The sequence below is a fragment of the Typopeltis vanoorti genome, chromosome 6, assembly GCF_054136105.1.
Source record: "Typopeltis vanoorti isolate ZY-2024b chromosome 6, IOZ_Tvanoo_1.0, whole genome shotgun sequence".
Lineage (NCBI taxonomy): Eukaryota > Metazoa > Arthropoda > Arachnida > Uropygi > Thelyphonidae > Typopeltis > Typopeltis vanoorti.
This window is the reverse complement of record NC_143554.1, coordinates 17,067,283-17,085,366: the sequence shown is the minus strand read 5'-3', so window position 1 is coordinate 17,085,366 and position 18,084 is coordinate 17,067,283. Positions and strand designations below refer to the sequence as shown.

General features: G+C 38.4%; 1 protein-coding gene across 2 annotated transcripts in view; it reads left to right on the top strand.

The window, feature by feature from the left end:
- The window catches only part of LOC150105312 (uncharacterized), a 121,459-nt gene that overhangs the window by 24,250 nt on the left and 79,125 nt on the right, over window positions 1-18,084 (top strand). For both annotated transcript variants that reach the window (XM_090394689.1, XM_090394690.1), the window contains exon 3: window positions 12,407-12,531. In XM_090394689.1, coding sequence (XP_090250815.1) covers window positions 12,407-12,531 — 125 coding nt within the window. The remainder of the gene's footprint in view (window positions 1-12,406; window positions 12,532-18,084) is intronic.

The window sequence follows — 18,084 nt, the reverse complement described above, 5'->3', positions numbered from 1 at the left end:
GGAGTAAAACTGTTGGATTTTATCATCATAAGCTGGTGGCATTTTCTGGGCTAACTTGGTTCGTGTTCTCATGGCCAACCCTTCTCTCCTCATGAAATCGAAGCACTGATTTGCCTTTTCTGTGAAATCAACAATGTTCATTTCTCTTGCATACCTTTTTCCCTCATATTGAATAAGCTTGGTTGACACATATCCCACTCTGGCGCTGCTCCTTAATCCATGTCTTAAGTCTCTGCTCCAAGTTTGGCCATTTTGCTGGTTTTCCTCTTAAGACCCTCTTCTTTTTTGGCATCTTGAGTAGTTGTTCTTCCATTTTTCTCCATCTAATGTCTAATCATACACTCAGTGGGAGAGGAGGTCCAAACCATCTCTCTGAAGCTTTATTTCCATGTTCTTTTGTGTAATTGAAGACTTTTAACTTGAATTTTTAAGAATATGACAATCGTTTTTTATTTTCGGACATTTTTATGGGCTAGTGCTCAAAATATTGTTAATGCATTAACTTACCCTGCCAATGAGTTGCAGGCATATGAATGCTTTCAGAGTTCTGATTGGTTTATTCAGAATCAGCTGTTAATGATGTCAATTAACAAAGGCTAGTGATTGGCAGAAGCCTGTTTGTGGAGACAAGGTACTGGCAGTTTTGCCATGGTAACCGCGGGTCTCTCAACTGGTCCCCCCCCCGTGTATAAGATGATCCCCAATTTTTGGTCTAAAAATTTTAGAAAAAAGTATCGTCTTATACACAGAAAAATACAGTTGTTGTGTCGGATAAAGGGCTGACTCACCATTCGTAAGCCATTTTGTTTCCGACCCAACACAGAGACAATGAAAAACCCAAGGATAAGGACATGCTTATACTTCCAAGGACAGGGCTAAGGGAGTATTGTATATATTTTCACTCAAGGGTATATCAACTCGACTGAGATTTGTTAATATTAAATAAACTAAGGAAATCTGTGTTTAAAACTAATATTATTTCTGTAAAATAAGCAAAGGAAAACTGTGTTACAGGACCAAAATTGTTGTTATTTAATGTATTTAAGAGATCTATGTTTTAGAACCATGTTAGAATAGTTCAGAGTTAAGGTGACCATTCGGCCGTAGCAAAAAATATGACGTAGTCAACGAGAGAGAGAGAGGGTGCTTGGAAGGCAAATATAAGGCGCCGCGCGAGACTCAAAGGCTCTCTGGTTTTCTGTTCCTGTTCCTGTCTAATCCTGGATAGCTGAGGAAGCTTGTCACCGCTGCCCAGCAACAATCTCCCGGTTGCTGTTGTACCATGTCGAATAAAGCCACCTAAGGAATGAAGTCAGAATTCCAGTAAAGAGCTGTTGGTGAACCACGCCAATGTATAGTCAGCGAAGGGCAGCCTTCGAAGAAAGTGTACGTAAGTCGCAGAGGCCTTCGAAGAAAGTGTACGTAAGTCGCAGAGGCCATAGAAACACGTGGCTCGGAAGTACTGAAGTCTTGCCATATCGGAAATAAAAGCGGGGGAAGTCATGGAAACCCCAAGAACAAAGACAAGATTGTAATGTACAACCTTTTCATACATATTATAGAATTGTAGATGTAAAGAGGAATAGGAGCCAAGGATTTGAGGAGCTCCACACATTAACTTACCCATAGTGCCTTAATGACTGTTTGGACTAATTGTCTATGTCAAGTAAGCTGGTGCCATTCCAAGCTTGTGCCGAGAAGGGAACCTGATCTTTGAACTGTTTGTCAGGAAGAAGCTATTTGCTGTAGTGTTAAATATTAACCTAAATTTCACTTAAATTTTGGGGGATAGAGATATTGCAGAATTAGAATTTGTATTCCATGTTAAAATATAAGTTAGAATGAGTTTGATATGCCATGTATACAGTTATATCTAATCGTGCCTAAGAAATGAGCATTGAGTAACCCTGTATGGATAAGTCGAGTCTGAGTTTAATAATACAACAGAGATATAGGATTTGTACTACTTAAGCAAAGAGATTGTAATTTTGGATATCTTAATCTAAAAAGGGGGGGGGGGGTTCAGACTCTCAATTTAATTCAAGGAAGGTAACTTAGCATTGAAATCGTTACTTAAAGTGTATCTACATTAGTGGTTTAATAAATGTATTCTTTTATATCAAAGTTCATGAGTTCTGATTTTCTGAGACTGAATTACCACTTATAAAACTTTCGGACCTGTGTGAGAGAAGGGGGGGAAGCAATTCATATAAGAAAGAAAAGGGGGGGAGCCACGACTGCACATCACGTGATCCCTATTAAACTAATGTTATTTGTTTGAGTATCAGAATTTAGTTGCCGGCTGGCACAGTCATTCAAAAATATAAATTTGTCGGCAATGAAATAACTGATATGCATGAGAGATAAGTAAAGCATAGAATAATAATAAAAGATAATAGTAAAAGGAAAGTAGAGACATATACGGAGACGTAACACAGTATATCTTCTGTATAGATGATATTCTGTTTCTTCTGTATTGTGGTGCTGGTGTCACAAATATATAGCAGTGTTTTTGAACTCTGCTGAGAAAACCATGTTTTAAATTATTTAGTTTGATTTTTTTTCTTATAGTGCTTCATATTATTCATGCTGGATATGCTCATGTTCTTCAGTGGTGTTTGTCATCTTAATTTTGTTGGTTTGTGTTATTGCTGCTGCTTGTTTAACATTCGACATTCTGAGCTTGCCAGCAGTAAGGAAGTGCTCATCAGTGGCATGGAAAGCTTCAGCTCAGTGATTGAGTTTTCTCCTGGATTTTTCTCAGTAGGTATGCTGCAAAAATTGTTATATGTATACATCAAAAAACTATAAAAGTATGTAGATTGTTAGAGTGAACAAAAAGAAGGAAAGGATTAATGTGTGTGTGTATGTGTGTGAGAAGCGTGATGAAAGGTTAGAGCATTACAAAAAGAATAGTGATATCAGAAAATGGATGAAAGTGCTGGTATTGATAGTAGTGGGAATGGAATGAAGTACTTAGGAAAGAGTTGATGAAACTGAAAAATGAAATGAAGCATCTGGAGGATGAGATTGAATATCTAAAGAAGAGACTGACTGATGTGAATGAACAGGAGGTTAGTAGTATGAAGTAAGTGGCAAAGTATAATTGTTAACAGTATATGGGAATGCAATTATTAGAGGTGTTGTACATCTGAATTAGTGGTAATAGTGGGCACAAATGACTTGAACGGTGTATAGTTTAACCTAACATGGATACCATTCAGTTAAGTCTGAAATTGCTAGTCCATTCAGTATCTATACGAATACCTAAAAACAGGATACACAATGAGAGAATGAGGTTTGAATATTGGGTTGGAAGTTTTGCCAATTTTCTGTATTCTTTATAGGCATTGGAAATCATCTCCCACTTATCTAGCATGTAACATGATTCTGCAAGTTGGAGTTTTGAACATTAATACCCCTAGATGAATTTGCTATTAGGAAAGCTGGTCTAGATAAAATCAAAAATGAAGGAAATCAAAAGTTCAGAGTGGAAGCATCAAGATAGTAGTGGAAACAGCATATAATTTGATAGAATAAGACAAGAAAATTTTTAGCAAAAGAAAATTAAAAAAAAAAAAAAAGAAAAGAAACTTATTTTAATCTTTTGCTAAAATTGTCCACTCTATGAATTTGGAATGTTTGACATATGCACAATTGCTGCCTTTGAAATGAAAAGAGTCAAAGAGTGTAACAGAAAAAAGAGATGTTGGAAGTTTTTTTCCAGTTGGTTAGACTATAATAAATTTAGTTTAATCCTTTATCGAAGTGTAAGCAAACAAAGTTTGCACCTGAAGTATCTTCAGGACTGGGTAGGCCCTTCCTTTAATGCATAGCATTATACATGTCTGCAAGGAGATGTGCTTTGCATTATGGGAGATACTAAGACAAGGAGTGATGAGAGCTTGGTCCACCTTTACCACGAGTTGCCTGTCCTGAAGATACTTCAGGCGCAAACTTTTTTGCTTACACTTGGATAAAGGATTAAACTAAATTTATTATAGTCTAACCAAGTGGAAAAAACTTCCAACATCTTTCTCTAAATCCAGAGTAATTTAATGATAAGGTAGTACACCTTTTGGCAACTTGTATAGGTAAATATGACTTCTCCATTGCTTCTGCCTTAGTATCACCACCTCTGGTCTGGCTCCCACTGATGAGACCTCAAGGTCGAAACCAGTCTGGGTAGTGGCCCTTCCCTTAATGCATAGCATTATACATGTCTGCAAGGAGATGTGCTTTGCATTATGGGAGATACTAAGAAAATGAGTGATGAGAGCTTGGTCCACCTTTAACATGAGTTGCCTCAGTCCTGAAGATACTTCAGGTGCAAACTTTGTTTGCTTACACTTGGATAAAGGATTAAACTAAATTTATTATAGAGAAAAGAGAGATAATCAGTGATTAACTTAGCTTAATTAATTTAATGATAAGGTAGTACACCTTTTGGCAACTTGTATAGGTAAATATGACTTCTCCATTGCTTCTGCCTTAGTATCACCACCTCTGGTCTGGCTCCCACTGATGAGACCTCAAGGTCGAAACCAGTCTGGGTAGTGGCCCTTCCCTTAATGCATAGCATTATACATGTCTGCAAGGAGATGTGCTTTGCATTATGGGAGATACTAAGAAAATGAGTGATGAGAGCTTGGTCCACCTTTAACATGAGTTGCCTCAGTCCTGAAGATACTTCAGGTGCAAACTTTGTTTGCTTACACTTGGATAAAGGATTAAACTAAATTTATTATAGAGAAAAGAGAGATAATCAGTGATTAACTTAGCTATGTTTGACTTTTTCTTATGAAATGTAAATGCGTTTTTAGATTGGAAATGGGCATGTTAAAGTAGGAACTGAGACTATATATGTTTGTGACATGGAGTTGCTAGTTTTTGTCAGGTTTGAATTTTTTTTTCTCTGCACGTCACAGATTTCATTTAGCTGGAGTTTTTATAATTGTTTGTTTGAGGTATTTTGAAATAGAGACATGGAATATTTATTATTATTATTATTATTATTATTATTATTATTATTATTATTATTAGTAACTTCCATGGAGTCAGTAGATGCATCATGGGAGGTCCACTCAACCAGTAACATATATATCATATTGAACCTTGAAATCATTTACACTGCCTGCCTTCATAATGCACTCTGGCAATGCGTGCCTCTGAGTAACAACTTTCCACATAAAAATTCATGTCCTTCTTCACCACATCTTGATAACAACTTCCAGAGAAGATGGGAAGATGGCATCTCATTCATCCCATCTTAACATCCACTCTTTTTATAATTTCTTCTGTATTAATAATCTGGTAGAATCCCTTAACCAACTTGAAGGTCTGGAGTATATGTGGAGTAATGGATTCTTCTGCCTTAGTAATTACTTAGTACCTGAAAATCCTGCTATGGAATAGCCATTAGGCCTGCATTACTATATATTTTCTAGAAGGCAGTTTACAGAATAACTGTTTTAAAGTTGTGTTCTTAAAAGAAGTAGATTGATCTCTCCATAATGTCCAGTCTAATTCTGAAGATATCATGTATACTGCATGGTATGAAGTGCTGGTTCTAAACAGGAAATTGAAAACACTCAGGAGTCCAGGACGCTGTTTTGTTCACTCCACATCCCTAGTAAGAAAAATGCAGCTAAGCCAGCTGGAAAAATTCATCTGCCACCTAGTGAAATCTAGTACTACATGGCCTGGCATTTCCTCTGAGGGATATGTTTTTGTGGTTCCCACCAAAGGTTTTTGTAAGCCTCTACCATATTCAATACTGTGGGTGGACTAAGAATTTTTCATCATCATCAAATTCCTGATATGTACCCTAAGGGAGGGGTGTACAGGATAATTATGATAGTACTACATGAAAAAGTTACACCATTATTAATTTCTGATCAATAATTTTCCTCCAAATTAATCTGTTATCTGTCAAGATTCCAACATTATCAGATTTTATATTTCTGTCTTTTAAAGCACTTTTTACTGTATCGATCCTTCTTGGTCTTTGTCGTCCTCTGGGTCTTTTCCTTGCCAACCTGGCAAAGAACGCCTGTTTTGCTAATCTTTCCTCTCTCTCTCTCATTCTATTTAAGATTAGCTCTACTAACACATTCCTGAATGCTAACAATGGCAAGTTCTTTCCTAATATCCTCATTTTTTTATATGATACTGCCATTGATGACATCTGCTCACTCCACTAATCTTTCTCAGAACTCTCATATCAAAGGCCTCCAGTCTTTGATCAAGTGTTTTATTTCTAACCCAGCTCTCAGATTCATAAGTTAAAATTGGTTGAAGAAGTTTTTGTTTTTTTTGTTTGTATTTTTATTTATTTTTACATAGTCTGGAAACTCTGCTTTAGAGTCCAAACATGGAACTTTTTCATGCCACTTTAGACCTCCAATAAGCAGGGAAGTGGTCTCACACCAGGCAGTAAAATTCATATACCATCTAAGGACAATGCCAAGTCTCCATGTCTACAGCAGGATTTGAATCCATAGCCTGTTGGTTGGAGAGGAGATATGGCCAACCAAGTTGGCAAATGTATGCTCTACTTTGCCAAATGCCTATGCCCATTTATGTCTGAGTAGTCCATTGTGATGGTTTAATATCTCTTGACTAGGATATATATATATATATATATATATATAGACTAATGGGCCGACCAGCATAAATTTTGGTGTAGTTTGAGATTTGGGTTGCAGGCTGGCTGTACTTCATCAGTTTGCCATTTGCACAGTTAGTGGCCTGGATTCCAATATTGTATTTGATCTCTAAAGTGTAGTTAAGTATTCCAAGTTATGCATTTTACTATCTTAGATCCTTTTTTTTTTCTCAAGGAGAATGTCTATAGCCACTTCTTTAAATCCTCTAAAGAGCATTTACTAAATTTCAAAAATTTTGACTAAATTTTTTTAAGTGCATTAATGGAGGTTAAACAGAGTTCAGTTAATGGTAATGTGGTGAGCGAGATTGATAGTAAACAAGTGTGTGTGACTGGCTATAAAATAGTGAGAGTGAATGATAGTGAAAAAAGGAAGCAAGATTTGAAAGCTGAGTTGGTGAAGATTTAAGCAGATGCAGAGTGAAATGAACAGAATTGTAGATATGTAAGGAAGAGTGAAAAAGATGAAAATAAATTATGTCAGTTTAAAAATGGTAATGAAAGACCTGCAAGTGGTGTTGTATGATGATTCAATTATTACAGGTGTGGTAAACAAGAAGATGCACAAGGTTTGTTTTCTGGGAGGTAAAAATGAATAGAGTGATTGAGGCATTGGATATGAGGAGTAAGCGACTAAAGTAGTTGGTAGTGGTAGTAGAGACAAATAATTTGACTAGGAACAAGGAGAATGTCAGATTAAATATCAGGAAAGTGTTAAGAAGGATAAAAGATAATAGTGTGATAGGATAGGTAGCCAATGTATTGCCTAGGTATGACAATAATGAGGTGAGTTGAAGAGCAAGAATTATGAATGATATGTTAGCAGAAATGTGTGAAGAGAAAGGAATACAGTTTGTTAATGTGTGGAATGAGGTTGAAGGCAGAATTGAACTGTATAACAGTGATGGACTGCATTTGAATGTTTTTGGTGTGAGTCATTTGGAGAGACTGCTGGTGGAAGGGAGAGTAATGACTGCAGTGAATAAATCTGAGCGAGTAAGAGGCAATGTGAAAGAGCAGGAGAATAAGGAAGGAGAGATTGAAGTGGTGCTTATGATTGAAGAAGAGGGGGTAGTACAAATGTAGAGAATGAGAGAACAAGTATGCAAGACAAACAGGGTAACAGGAAAACTCAGGGTGGACAGGGGAACACAGCATGAGAAAGGTTGATGCTCCAAGAGGATGAGAATGTGTGTGTGTAGACAAAAAAAGGGAAGGGGATGACATGGGATATAGGGAAAAAAGTTGGATTTGAAAAAGTTCTTGGACAAGGAAAAAGAAAAAGAAATGGCTCAAGGAAAGTATACATCCAGGAATGAGCTGTTATGTTTGTATACGAATGTTAGAAGTATCAGAAAACAAGGGAAATGAAATGGTTGTATTGATTGAGTTTGTTCACCGAAAAATTGTTGGAATAAGTGAGACATTGTTGAATGAGAATGACATCCTGACAGGAATAGAGATGGAAGGGTATGATGTATTTTGTGAAGATAGTAAGGGTAGAGAGATGGAGTGCTATTGATGATAGAAAAAGAGTTATGTCCAATGCACATAGTGGTGTTAACTGGGCATCAACCAAATACACATGGCCGCTGTTCAGCCATACAGATGAGCATTATTCAGCTGTAGAGTAAATGAGGCCTAGAGCAGTGAAGCGAAGCGTTGTTGCTGAGGCATCCCAAGTTGTTCCACATTTTTGCATTATATTGTTTCTTGTTTTTAGCTTGGATGCTGTGTTAATGAGATGTGGTTTAAAAGATAGTGTTCTATCTAGAGTGACACCCAGATATTTCGGGAATCTGTTGTAGTGTAGCAGTTTGTGGTTGAAGTAGACCATGAGTTCTTTGTTAGCCTGGTTATTGTTCAGGTGGAAGCATGAAACTTGTATTTTGCTAGGATTTGGGCGTAATCTCCATTTGCTGAAGTATTCATCTAGGACTGCAAGGTCGTTTGTTAGTGTATCTTCCATTGTAGTAAAATTGGTGTGTCTGGTGACTAGAGCAATGTCATCAGGCATAGCAAAACTTCTTAGAGGCTGTATGAGGCATATCTGTGGTGTATAAGTTAAAAAGGAGGGGATCCAGAACTGACCTTTGTGGTAATCCATTATCCAGTGTTCTTTGTTTACTTTTGTTCTCGTCCATACACACTTGGAACAGGCGGTTGCTTAGCATGTTATCGATTAGTTTTGCTATTTTTTGCATGGGACTGCATGGAGCAACTTGCAGACTGTGCCATAAGCTGCAGTAAGATCTACAAAAGCTACAGCTGTTTTCTGGCATTGTTGGTAGCCTGCCTCTATATGTGTGGTGAGTGACAGAACCTGATCACAGCAGCTTCGTTGTCTGCATCCGGCCTGTTCCATTGGGACTTGTTCTATTATCTTAGGGGCAATTCTATTAATGATGAGCCTTTCTAGGAGCTTATAGCAGGTGCTAAGCAGGGCAGTTGGTCGGTAGTTTTCTGGCTTGTTGTTGGTTTTTCCTGGTTTTAAGATAGGGATAATTTTTGTCCTCTTAAAGTCTACCAGTCTGGAGGATGTCAGAGAAAAAGCAAGCCAACCACTGTCAAGCTTTTTGGCCTGTCTTCAACAGGAAATCAGGATGAATTCCATCAAAACCTGGAGCCTTGCCTGGTTTCATATCCATTAGAGCAGTGTTAATATCTTCAAGAGTGAAGGGCCGTCAGTATAGAGAGTCTGATGGTCTGTTATTTTTCAAATATGGAAGTTCTCTTTTTATTTGAAGAGTGTGTTGTTTGTCCTTGGTGGTATATCTTGACATGTTGACAATATGTGATGCATATTGGTTAGGAGAAATAGCTGATTGTTCCCGGACAGTCAGGGTGCCACTACCTAGTTTTCTTAGAAGGCTCCATGCTTTTCTACTGGAGTGCCAGAAATCAAGTCTTTCTACTGTTTCAGTCCATTTCTTCTGTCGGTTGGTGTCAAGGCTGTGAATGAGTTCATCTGCAGTGTCAGGATCGCCACACTCTAGATATTCTTGATACAGTTTATTACTATCATCATCCCACCCAGGGATATACTCCTTCCGGAAGCCTCTTGGTATGGTCTTCTTACCTACAGCTAAGACAGCTCCTGTGAATCTCTTGTAATTACTGCTTGTTGGAGCGATCCAACAGACATATTTGTCAAGACAGCAAATGCAGCAAATGTATCCCAGTCGGCTTTCTGAAGTTCCAATGGGGACATTGGATGGATCTGACAAGGGGTACCTGCAGACCTGCCTCTAATATAATTGGTCTATGTTGGCTTCAGGGAAGGTTGGAGAGAACTCTTCTCGATGTAGGTAATGGTCATCCACTGTTGTCTTGAGTGATGAAGCAGAGGTCGGGGTTGTTCTCCCTGTTCCAAGCTGCTGACCTGAAGGAAGATCTATCTTTTGCATCGAAAATTAGGTGCATGTTGTGAATTTCTGCTCATTCATTGTTGGAAGCATTTTTCCATAGCATGTGGTGGCTATTAAAGTCGCCTATATGCATCACAAGGTGGTTGTGCACTGGTAGAACTTGTGGAGGCCACAAGAGGGCAGGGGGTTTATACACGTTGGTAATGGTTATGTTCCCTATCATAGTTATGTACATAGGTGGCAAGGCCATGTGCATGATGGTAAGTGGCTCCAATGATAATGTAACCAGGAATTCGACCCCTGTGGTGGAGCTGATCCTCATCCTTACAGGTGAGTCTCTTGAATAAGAACAATGCCGACATTGTTGTCATATAAAATCTTTGAGAGGTATTCACATTTTGCTCTACATATACCCTCAATGTTAATTTGCCAAATTCGAACTACAAGTCCAATATTCCTAGTCATCTTGCCCTTAAGAGAGCTAATTCGTGTGTTTGAGTTCATGTGTGCTGTAACCAGGAGATCGGGAAGATAGTCTGGTCGCCAAGTTGCTCTAGCTCTTTAGCATTATCCAGGATGTACTATGAGGAGTAGAGCAGATGTAGCCTTACAAGAAGACTTGAATAGACTGAGTGAATGAGCATGGGAGTGGGAATGCCAGTTCAATGTTGCAGAATGTAAGGTTTTAAAATTTGGGAAACAAAGACAGGATGTAGAATTTATGCTTAGTGGGGGTTATATTGTTGTTGGAGATGAAGGAAATAAGGGATCTTGGGGTGATAGTGGATAAGGATCGGAAATTTAGGGGACACATTGCCAAAATTGTGAGGACTATGACAATACAACAAATTCTGGGAATGATGCAGAGGACACTTGCTTGTAGAAGTAAGGGGATTCTGGTTCCATTGTATAGGCTCTGATTAGACCACATATGGACTACTGTGCACAGATTTGGTCACCTGGTTTTCCAAAGGATGAAGAGATGTTGCAGAGGGTCCAGAGGCAATTGACCAAAATAGTTTCTCATTCCTGGAATGTTGAATGTGAAGAAAGATTGAGATGATGCAATTTGCAGAGTCTAGTGGATAGGAATAAGAGGGGTGATATGTTAGAGATGTACAAGTTAATAAAGTATTGTTATAGGATTAATATTGAAGAGGTTTTTTATAAAATGGTAGGAGACTTTTGGAGAACAAGAGGTCATCCCAGGAAGCTGTATAAGGAGTGCATGAGCAATGGAGTGAGAAGCAGGTTTTTTTGTATGGAGATTTGTACATGATTGAAATGTATTGCCTGAGAGCATGGTGTCTGCAGAAAATATGAATGTGTTTAAAGCACAGTATGATGAGCTGTGTGCATGACAAAAGGGACCTCCTAGATGAGTCTGTGACTCCATGGTTCTTAGGATAATAATAATAATAATAAGGCAAGGTAAGTGTGCACAGATTTCGCCATCTAGTTTTGAAGGGATGAGGATATATTAAAGAGGATCCAGAGAGGGTTCTCTGTCAGTGTCATGTCTATGGAATGTGGGATATCAGAACAGAATGAGGTAAGGGAATGCCTATGCCTTGTAAACAGAAGAAGGGATATGATCGAGACGTATGTATTAGTTGGGATTGTTATCAGATTAAAGTGAGGAGATTTTTCATAGAGTAGAGGACAGCAAGTATAGAACAAGAGGCCATTCTTGAAATCTGTATAAAGAGGGTGTGAGCAAGGGAGTGAGGAGGAGGAGGTTTTTTCATGGAGAGTGGTTGGTGAGTGGAATGCATTGCCTGAAAGTGTGATGAGTGCTGAAACTGTGAATGGGTTACAGTTTGATTATCTTATCGCATGAGAGTGTGCACCTCCTGTGATGAGTCTTTTGACTTTGTGGGGGATGTGATGTTAATAATAATAATAATAATAATAAAATTTACTGGGATATTAATGAAGTGACTATTTTGTTAAGGATGCAAAGGACACAGTTCTTGGGGAATGCAAGAAGTAAATTGCATTCTCCAAGAACTGTGTGATATTAACAATGATGGATGATAATATTTTAGTAATTTGTCAAATTGTCTTCTAAGAGACATAATTGTTCATTAGCAGAATATTTCAAGATTTTTTTCTTACCTTTTGTTCTTACTCCAGTCTGTTTTCTCTCTCTCTCTTTTTCCTTCACCCAAAAGCAATACACAGCACTTGAACAACCAGCCAAACCTTGGCCGAGTGGAACTCATGTGAAGCATTTACAGACTTAAACTTGATGAATTGCTTTTCTTTATTGTTAATGTACAATTTTTGTTAGATTTTTTTTGTTCTATAATGAGTAAAATTTTATCCTTCTAAGTAGCTTTTGATAACCATTTGTGTTCATTTTTTTTAGAGAGCATTCACTGTAGGAATTGGTGGTCCTGTTGGATCTGGAAAAACAGCTTTAGTGTTGGGATTATGCAAGTTACTTCGAGACATATATAGTATATGTGTGATTACAAATGATATTTTTACTAGGTATGGCCATGCTAAACTTGTTTGTATTTGCAGTTACTTAGTTTTACATATTTCAATAGTAATAAAAGATAAATGATGGTTTAACACAAAAAAAAATAGGAGTTATTGGTTTTATATTACACTGTTTGTCATAAGGACATCTTCAGAATGTATGATAAGAATAGTAAAAGTATGTACTACAAGGCAGGTGATTATGACATGCTTAGGAAGAAGCTTAAATCTGTACCATGGCATAAAACACTGCAGGGTAAGGATGTTAGTTGTGCATGGGATATAGTTAAGGGTCATCTAGAGGAAACAGTTTTAAATTGTATACCTAAGGTAAGGAGAGTTAATCTGGTAGGATTTGGATGACTAATATTAAGCATGAGATACAGAAGAAGAAAATGCTGTGGAGGGTATATAAAGAGAAAGCTGCCTGACCAGCAAACTCATGAACAGTACAAGACTCATGCAAGAAAGGTGACCAGCATGGCAAGCAAGGCAAAATAAGTTATGAGAAGAATCTAGCCGAGCAGGCCAAAGGAAATCTCAAAGCGTTATTTCGTTATGTGGCAAGTAAGAGGAAGAATGACTATGGAAGATTAACCTTAATGAGTGATGATGGTCATGAGGAGACAGAAGCAGATAAAATAGTTGAGTTACTGAGTGACCACTTTGCAAGGGTTTATCATCTTAGTGAGGTTACTGCTTTAACCTATGTGACTGACATTAATGTGGGAACAGAGGTGGATGAATTGGAGGTTCTAAGGATATTGCAGAATCTCTATGTCAATACAGCTGTGGGATTAAATGACATATCAGCTAGGGTTCCCTTGCAAGAATGTGCAAGGGAACTTGGCAATGCTTTTGACTAGGCTCTTTCAGTCTCAGCTCTGGTCGAGTTTCAAGGGAGTGGAAAGAGGGCAAGAATTCCTTTGCATAAGGGAGGTTCTAAGACTGCAGTAGTAAGTTATTGACTAATCAGTATCTCTCAGGCATGGTGGCAAAAGTACTAGAAAAATTGGTAAAAAAGAGAATTCAAGAATGGGTAGATAAAAAAAAATATGATACTCTGTGAGGGTTAACATGGTTTTGTGAGGGATCCGTCATGCCTTAGTAATTTACTAACTTTTTATAATTGAGTCGCAGCTGAGTTGGATAAAGGAAATGGTTACACAATGATTTTGCAAAGGCATTTGACAGAATACTACATGGAAAACTCTGTTACACAAATTAGAACAAATGGGGATGGATATGACGCTGGTAAAGTGGATAAAAGGGTGGCTGCTGAGCAGATATATCAAAAAGTGGTATATGGCGGGGCAGAATTGAGGCAAAAATATGTGATGCTGCAGTGTTCGATTGCCTGGATCATTCTGTTTAATTTATACATAAATGATATAGGAAATAACCTGAAAGGAAATATTCAGTTGATTGCTGATAATGCAAAATTAGGTAGAGTAGTAGTTAATCAAGGCGATGTGGAGAGCTTGCAAGACAATTTAAATAGGCTGTCAGTGTAATGTCGAGAAATGTAAACTTATGCATTTTGGGATAAATAGATTATCAAGCTATGTATCATTGATGTAGTATTGATGGCACTGTACTCCAGGAAGTAGAGGAAGCTAGATATTTAGGGGTGGTGGTAGACAGAGAATTAATGTTTAGAGGACATATTGCTAAGGTAGCTCATAAGATTACTTGGGTATTGAAGAACATATTAATGAGTAGAGATAAGGAAGTTGTTATTCCTCTTTATAAGACCTTGATACAACCACATCTGGATTATTGTGCTCAAGTTTGGTCTCCTGGGTTTCTTGGAGATGAGGAAGCAGTGGAGAGGATTCAGAGGCGAGTGACTAAGATGGTGAGTGGTCTGTGGAATGTTCCGTCCCCATGAGGTTAGATTGAAGGTGTGCGGATTGCAGAAGTTGGTTGATAGGAGAAAAAGAGGGGATATGATAGAAACATTTAAGTTGCTTAAAGGGTTTTATAGGATAGATTCAGTGGGAAATGTTTCAGCACTTGGCTAGAGAGAGAGAGATCAGAATAAAGACTCATTCCTGGAAGTTGAATAAAGGTGTGGTTAGTAGGGTTTCACAACTCATTCATAATTCTGAGAATTATGAATGAGTTGTGAAACCCAATCCACACATAGATTATGTGGATAGATTGGATCTCCCATGATGAGTCTTTGGACTCCATGGAGGTGCCCATATAATAATAATAATATTCAGAATGTAAACATATATCATGTGTTTACAACTTATGTTTTGGCATCCTTTTTTGTTTCCATTGAACTCTGTCTAGTGTCAGTGGCATTGGATGTGAAACTAGATTTGTCTGATTCTAAATCTTTGTGTCTGTCTTTAATTCTGACCCCTTAGATGATTGACTGGTTTTTCTAAAATGGAACAGATGATAGGATCAAGGTGCCTGGTAAACACTAGGTAAAGAAAGGGAAGATATGAGAGAAAGTATGAAAATAATAGTCCCCGCCCCCAATTTATTTATTATTATTATTATTATTATTAAACAAGACCTCATGGAGTCAAAGACTCATCTAGGAGGTCCTTTTATCTCACACACATCTCATCATACCGGGTCTTAAACACATTCAAACTCCTTGCAGACACCACACTCTCAGGCAAGGCATTCCAATCATTCACAACTCTGCACGAAAAAAACCTGCCTCTCACTCCCCTACTCACACCCTCTTTATACAGTTTCCAGGGATGACCTCTGGTTCTCCCCTGATCTCCCACTATTCACTGTAGAACTTCTCCACCATTGATCCTATAGCAACCCCTTACCAACTTGTAGGTCTCTATCATATCTCCCCTCTTCCTTCTCTCCACTAGTCTCTGCAAATTACATCTTTTCAATCTTTCCTCATATTCGACATTCCAGAGGTCAGAAACTACCTTAGTCAGTCGCCTTTGGACCCTTTCCAACATCTCTTCATCCTTCTGAAAACCAGGTGACCAAATCTGGGCACAATAGTCCATGTGTGGTCTAATCAAAGCCTTATACAATGGAACAAAAATCTCCCTACTTCTACACGTCAGTGTCCTCCTCATCATTCCCAGAAGTCTTTGTGTTGTCTTCACAATTTTGGCGATGTGACCCCTAAATTTTAGATCCTTATCCACTATCACTCCCAGATCTCTTATTTCCTCTACTTCCAACAATATATTCTTACCAAGCGTAAATTCTGCATCCCATCTTTGTTTTCCAAATTTTAAAACCTTACATTTTGCAACATTGAACTCGCATCCCCATTTGCTTGCCCAATCACTCAATTTATTCAAGTCTTCTTGCAAGGCCACAACATCTTCACTACCCTTTATGGTTCGTCCCAACTTTGCATCATCTGCAAACAACTGAATATCTCCATCCAAATCTTCGCCAATATCATTAATATACAAGTTAAACAGTAATGGCCCTAAAACAGATCCCTGAGGCACTCCACTAGTGACTTTCCTTTTCCTGGATATTGCACCCCCATACACAACTTGTTGATACCTATCAGATAGCCAGTCTCCAATCCAATGCACTAATCTAATATCCAACCCCATCTGCTCTAGTTTGACTGTCAACTTATCATGAGGCACTCTATCAAAAGCTTTTGCGAAATCCAAGTATATTACTGTGTATCCTTCTCCTCTGTCCAAGGAAGCAGTCACTTTATTGTAATAAGTAAGTAGATTACTAAAACACGATCTCCTTTTAGCAAATCCATGCTGTCCATCAAAGATTATACCATTGTTGTCAACCCAACTCTGGATTCTAGTTCTCACAAGCTTCTCCAACAACTTAACCACAACACCCGACACACAGATAGGCCTATAGTTTGATGCTTGAGTTCGATCACCTCCTTTATGAAGTGGCACAATCTTGCCCTCCTTCCACTCTTTAGGGACTTGACCAAGTGCAAGACTCGTATTAAAAAAATATGTCAAGGCAGGTGTCAACTCTCTGGCACATTCCTTCAGAATACGCGGTGATATATTATCAAGTCCCACAGCCTTATTTACATCTAGTTTACTCAACTCCCCAAACACCTCTTGCTCACTTACAGTCAGTCTCTCCTCCCCATCATCAACTGCTCTTAATCTCTCCATGAAGTCACATTCACAAGATTGAAAGATCTTTATGAACTGCTCATTAAGTATCTCCACCACACATTCTGCAACAGCTGTCTTTATACCATTTCCTCCAATCAATGTCATCCTTCCATAATCATTCTTTCTTTTGCTGGCTACATATCGAAAGAACTCCCTAGGATTCTTTTTAGCTTCATTAGCTAACTGCTGTTCATACCTCTCTTTAGCTACTCTCACCAACCAAGTCACTCTCCTTGCCTGGTCTTTGTGGAACTCATGAAATTGGTTACTTCCACTTCTCTTATGCTGCCTCCACAATGCCCTTTTTCTCTGTATTGCATGCTTAATCTCTTTATTCATCCATCTGACACCTAACTTATTTAACCTTCTCACCCATGGTATACATTTAGACATTGCATCCACTAAATATTTTTTGAAAATCCCCCAAGCTGCATTGATCTCTTTTCCAGCTAACTCCTCATTCCATGCTACACCTGCAAGCTGTCTCCTGAGCTCTTCATAATCACCCCCCTTGTAGTTCCACATATACCCTTTTTTCACAGGGGTCCTTGCACTGCTGGCAACCACCCAAGTAATCACTTCATGGTCACTTTCACCAATTGGTGGATGATTTGATACCTCATTGATAATTACATCCTCCGATGAGATGACCAAATCCAAGACCCTTAATCCTCTTGTGCCCTCTGTTACATACTGTCTGAGGTAGTTATCTCTCAAAAACTCAAGAAACTCATTTTCTTTACTTCTAGTTGCTATCTCTTCATTCCAGTCTATATTACCATAATTAAAATCACCCATAATGATCACCCTTTTCTTATTTGCTTGGCTTATTTGACTATACATTTCACTATCACCACCATCCACATTACCAGGTCTATAACAACATCCCACCAAGTATTTGATTCTATTCACCTCTATCTCACACCATACTGCCTCAAAACCACTGGCCCCATTTCCCCCTTGCATCTCTACCTTGTATGGACATAACTCTTTCTCTATCATCAATAGCACTCCCCCTCCCTTTTTACCCCTTCTATCCTCACGAAACACATCATACCTTTCCATCTCTATTCCTGTCAGGATGTCATCCTCATCTAACCATGTCTCACTTATTCCGACAATCTCTGGGTGCACAGACGCAATTAGTGCAACCATTTCATCCGCCTTATTTCTTATACTTCTAGCATTGGTATACAAACACAACAACTCATTTCTGGATCTACAGCTAGTTCCACTGATACCACTCACTCGATGTGATCTCTCCATGCTGGACTGGGGCCATTTCCCTTTCTGCTTCTTCATTTTAGAACCCTTTGCAATTTCATCTGTTTCCTTTTGATCCCTGATCATCCCATTACTTTCCTGCCTACACATTCTCTCACCTCCTCTTGGAGCATCCACCTTTCTCACGCTGTGTATCCCTGTCCACCCTGAGCCTCCCCGT